Source organism: Urocitellus parryii, chromosome 1, assembly GCF_045843805.1.
Source record: "Urocitellus parryii isolate mUroPar1 chromosome 1, mUroPar1.hap1, whole genome shotgun sequence".
NCBI classification, from domain to species: Eukaryota; Metazoa; Chordata; class Mammalia; order Rodentia; family Sciuridae; genus Urocitellus; species Urocitellus parryii.
In genome coordinates, this window is record NC_135531.1 from 59350628 (window position 1) to 59356155 (window position 5528).

The window sequence follows — 5528 nt, forward strand, 5'->3', positions numbered from 1 at the left end:
ATTGAGTGTGAAGCTCATAAACTCAATCTGTAAACAGAATCATGTTTCTCCACCTTCTATTCCCAAAAATGAAAATGAATATAAAGAGGTATTCCTTGAGTCATAGTATAAATCACAACCATAATATACCATGCTTATATTAGTCCAATTCTTTTTTGGGGTACTGGGGATTGAACTCAGGGGCACTCAACCACTGAGCCACATTCCCAGCTCTATTTTGTATTTTATTCAGAGACAGGGTCCCACTGAATTGCTTAGCTCCTTGCTTTTGCTGAGGCTGGTTTTGAACTTGCTGTCCTCCTGCCTCAGCCTCTGGAGCCGCTGGGATTACAGGTGTGCACCACTGCACCAGCTATATTACTTCTATTCTTGAAACTAAGTGCTCTTATAGAAAGTAAAAATCCCTCCATGTACAGACATTGTATAAAAACTTTAAAGCATTGTTATACCCTGTGTCTTTCTTTGGGATATTCCCTCACCTTGAGTGGCTTTACCTTTGGAGCCCAAGGAAAATATCTTCTTCTGACACCTAATGATTTTAAACTGCCTCTTATAAAGTAGGCTATTTAGTACACAGTTCAGATTCAGGGAATGAAGGATATCAAAGTTTTGTTATGAACAAGGTGAGCTTATCTTAGCCAAAAGATCTTTTTCACCACCATGACTTCCCAGGTGTTGACATGCTAGCTCTGTTCTAACTTAACAGATCCCTAGGGTTTGGGGAAGTGCCTGTGGTCAGTCAGCCATATGGCAGGGCTCATTCACGCCCAGGATGACCCCAGTCTGGGGTGGACCAAAGGCCATTCACATGCATCACACATCCATCAACCTCCAGCATGGCAGAAGAGAACATCAGCAGCCCAGGGTCACTGTGACGCAGTGATAACCTACAGATTTATTCACATCATTATCTCATTATCATTTCATCCATATGGTTTGGCCAGCTATCCAACACTATGCCAACAGGAGACATTATTTTATCTTATTCTACTGTATCTATGCATCTATTTTTCAGCCTTTAACATATACAGAGTCCTCAAGGGAAACCAGAAGGCAACTGGGTTGATTGGGATATGCAAGTCCACTTTGGGGCCCAGGACAAGCACTGGGAAATCTTTAGTTGAGCCTCTTTTCTCTCCCCTGCTCCCTTCCCACCCCACTCGCACGGCCGTGGAAGCTCCCTGAGAAGCAGTGATTGTCTCAGAAGCAGTGATTTTTATCCTTGGCTGCTGGAGTTAAAACTGAGACACCAATGCCTTTGCATAGGGAAAGGGGGAGGGGAGCAGGTGAAATCCCTGGAGATCTTACACAGAGAGGTGCTCACCTGAGAGGATTTGAAACTGTACCAAAGGGGAATTTTCCCAGGCCATGGTAATCTTTACCAGCCTGAAACATTTAACTTCCCACCTTGAATGTCAGGCTGCCTGGGCTGCTCTGCTGCCTAATTTCTGAAGGTCACAGCACAGAACACGCCAGTTGTCAGGTCACAATAATTCAAATACTCATTCCCTTAGCATGATAGTCTAGCCTCTAGCGGGAGAGAGTGTATATTTCCTCATAGGGTGGAGGTGAGAAGCGTGCACAGTCCCCTTCCAGCTGTGTGTCTTCTAGCTGGTCAGCGTCAGGGCTGCGTCTGAAATGGAACAGAAAACACAGATGTGTTACATCCCAGGACCCTACTCACAGAACTAGTGCTGCCACCCTGAGCAGCAGACGACAGACTGTAGTCCCCACCCCTGCCTTATAGACCAGATGCAGCTGTAGATCCTGAGCATGACAGGTGGGAGAGGGCCATCCCCGATAGCACCCCATACCTGTCATTTCCACCATCCACGAAAGAAGGGCAGTCCTCGCCCTGCACAAACGCAGCATTGTCTTGAGGGTAGATGGTGTAGTACTGAGGGGGACTTGGCATGGTGGCAGTTGCTCCTCCAGAGGGTATGAGACCACAGGGGTTCACCACAGGCTGCAGGTAGGAGGTGTTCATCCCCATCGGCTCCTGAGAACTGTAAGGAGGAGGGATATACTGCACCACAGTGGCCCCGTGGAAGGTGATGGGTTGGTTGATGCCGGTGAATACAAAGGATTGTCCTCCTGATGTCTGTTCCGAGTCCAGGACCCTTTCCTCACTTTCTTTGCACAGCTGGCAAGAGAGCATTTTGAATTTGCACACAGCAATGAGGACGAACGTCACCCCGACTGACAGCAGGATGGGCCCAAGGAGCTGGGTCCATTCAAAATGGGAGACGCCTTGGTATTTGATCCAGCCCATGACGGTGAACGTGATCCCCACTAGTCCCAGAAAGATGCCTGAGAAGAGTAAGGTGGCCCCCGCCTTGTCGTCGTCGGACACCTGGATGTCAGCGGTACTGGGTGTGTAAGGAGTGACCGAAAACACATTGAGAGGGAAATCCTCCAAGCGGCTGCTGCCGTGCTCCATGGTCCCTCCTGCAAGGTCCCTGCTTCTCACAGGGGAAAGGGATTGTGAAAGCCGAGGAATCGCAGGTTCAGATTAGTTATAGGAGAACTTTGGGCTTCTGTGGTTAACAGAGTATAACACGCTGAGGGCTGAACTTTGTTTAGAAGAATAAAGGTCTGAGAAATGAAGCCTGAAATTTTGTCATAAATCACCAGCAAGTGGAGGTCTGTGTTTTGCAAGCCAATGACGAGCTCTCTCTCGGGTTCACATTCATTCATTCACTCACTCATTCAGAAGACACTTCTCAAGCTGCCCTTAGGCCTGGAGGTGCTCTTCTAGAACCAGACAAGTTATTGCTCCAAGCCCTGATTTTGACCTCCCAAAGCCAGGTTTGTAGAAATGGCAAAGCTGCCTCCAGGGGACCCTTGATGTATCCACCACAGGTTCTGGGAGCCTAACAGAACGTTGCTACTGAATCAACTGGTTACAAATAGGTGGACACTATTCTTGTCTGTATGTGTATTCCCAGCCACTTTAGAAATCTCTAGTCATGATGTATTTGTCATAATCCATTTTCTGTTGCTATAATAGAATACAATGCTGGGTGATTTATAAAGAACAGGAGTTTATTTCTCACAATTGCAGAGGCTGGCAAGTCCAATACTAAGGTGCCAGTATCTGATGAGGGTCTTCTCACTTCATAACATGACAGAAGGCATCTTGTGGTAAGAGCTCAAGAATGTATCAGCTCAGGTATCTCTTCCTCTTGTTTTATTTTTATTTATTTATTTATTTGTTTATTTATTTATTTATTTATGGGTGGGAGGGGACTCATTAAAATCATAGCAATACTTAAAACTTCATTAACAGAGTTACAAAGCTCTGAGGTCCTGTTCTTTCCTGGCTGGACCATGTACCTTTTTTTCCCCATTTTTTATTACCTTTTTATTTTATTTATTTATATGTGGTGCTGAGGATGGAACCCAGCACCTTGCAGATGCTAGGCGAGTGCTCTACTGCTGAGCCACAACCCCAGCCCCACCCCCATGTGCCTTTTGCTTTGCATGTTTGGGAAGTAACTCCAGGAGAGGGAGAGGGAAGATCCACAGGAAAGCTTTCTATATGCCACATCACTGGTAGAGGCTGCATGAGTATCAGAGGTGAAAGTGACATAGTGTAGCGGGGACACATGCTTAGGGTCTTCCCTCCAGGTGGCTCCCTAGTTTCTGGTCTCCAAGGTGAGACAAACAGCTGCCTTTTTGAGCCTTCTATGTTTTGTTCCCAAACCCAAGCTGATTTAGAGAAGGCAGCATGCTCTTCAGGGACATTACCTGTCATTCATGATTGCAAAGCTTCCAAATGACCTGTGAACTTCGTCCTCCACAGAATTGTGACTGTGGCCTTCTTTCTTTCCTGGATTTTGTCCAAGAAGATGTTTCCCTTTGGTGGTTAAATATTACATCTGCTTCCTCTCATAGAATGAGAGAGCTGTGTCCTTGCCCAAGGCAGGGCTTCCTCAACTTCCTTTGATAACAAAAATCATCTTTTTTTTTTTTTAATTGGCACTGGATATTGACCCCAGGAGCATTCTACATCTGAGCTTCATCCCCAGCCCCTTTTTCTCTTTCTTTTTATTTTTAAATATTATTTTGAGACAGGGGCTTACTTTCTAAATTGCCCAGGATGACCTCAAACTTGCAATCCTCCTGCCTCAGCCTTTTGAGTAGCCGAGATTATGGGCATGTGCCACAGTACCCAGCTCTGGGACCGCTGTGTTAAAAGGCATAGTCTGAACTCCTGACAAAACCAAAATATCCAACAGAACCAAAATATTCAAGGAAGATGGTCAGTAAGTGACCCATGTGACTATTATCATTAGGGAATCTTGGGAAACCCTACCCCAAGTTAATCACCAATACTGCTAGGTGACCAGGGACTGTTTTCCCCATCATAATGCCTCTCTTTGCTACAGGATAAGGCTTGTCATCTCTAGTTTCACTGCCAAATAGATGGAAAAGCAAGCAGGTGACCCCTCATCTGTCTCCCAGTGTGCCCTCAAGCAGCAAGGCTTGAGTGGGCTTGCCAGGGATGGGCTGCCGCTTCCCACCCAGCTGCATAGGAGAGCAAGGCAAGCCAACTTTTCTCCTTAATCAAAAAGATTCTGGCCAGCTGGATTGACATTCTTTCCAGGCTTTTAACTCCCAAGTTAAATATATATATTTTAATTATATGTTTAATTTATAATGTAATGGCAAATGTCCTTGATGTTTATAAAAAAAAAAGAGCTATGGTCAGGACCTCAAACTATGAAAATATCTGCATTCATTATTATCTGATCAAGTACTGGGCCTACTTTGCAGAAAATGACATGGTCCTGGAAAGCTGTCCCATTGGAGATGGGCTCCTCTCTACCTCCAGCTGCAGCAGTTGTGGATCAAAGGGATTAGAGACAAAGTGACATTCCTGAAGATGCAGTTACAATGACAAATGAAAACTAGCCAGCTAAAAATAAGTACTCAGAAGAAACATCTAAGGCTGATGAATGGTCATCTAGCAAATTAGTCATTCTGCAAGTTGACCTAGATCCATTTTACATAAATAAATAAAAACATATAAAGTGGTTACATCGTTGATGTTTGTATAAACATACTATTCACTTTGCTTTTTACTTTTCAGTCTGTGCTTTTAGCAAAATATTAAAAATTAATCTCAGTCTCTCGTTAATTATTCAATTTGGCTTTTTAGCACATTAAAATGTGCCTTTTGATAACAACATCCTTTTGGGTTTGGCTGCCTCTTTTTTGGTGGGAAAGATATTAGGGATTGAACCTGGGAGCTACATCTCTTGCCCTTTTTCAATTTTTTTTTTTTTTTTAAGACAGGATCTTGCTAAGTTGCCCAGGCTCACCTTGAACTTGCAAACCTCCTGCCTCAGCCTCCTGAGTAGCTATGATTACAGGTGTGTAACACCATACTCAGTTCAGAGAGTGTTTTATTTTCTGGATTGACAGATTAATCATAAGGATGGACCTCCTTTTTATTAATACTTCAGATATCTACTTTCAGGCTTTAGCTTGAATATATCATAAAAATTGAATTGTATTCAACT

The 5528-nt window shown here is 44.2% G+C and overlaps 1 protein-coding gene across 1 annotated transcript; it reads right to left on the reverse strand.

Moving 5' to 3' along the window:
• Positions 1-1530: 1530 nt before the first annotated feature.
• On the reverse strand, positions 1531-2440 carry Tmem174 (transmembrane protein 174). Its single transcript, XM_026393289.2, has 2 exons — positions 1815-2440; positions 1531-1633 (listed from the first exon to the last, which is right to left on the reverse strand). Exons 1-2 carry the CDS (start codon positions 2438-2440, stop codon positions 1531-1533), a joined length of 729 nt encoding a protein of 242 aa, XP_026249074.1.
• Between the last annotated feature and the right edge of the window lie 3088 nt (positions 2441-5528).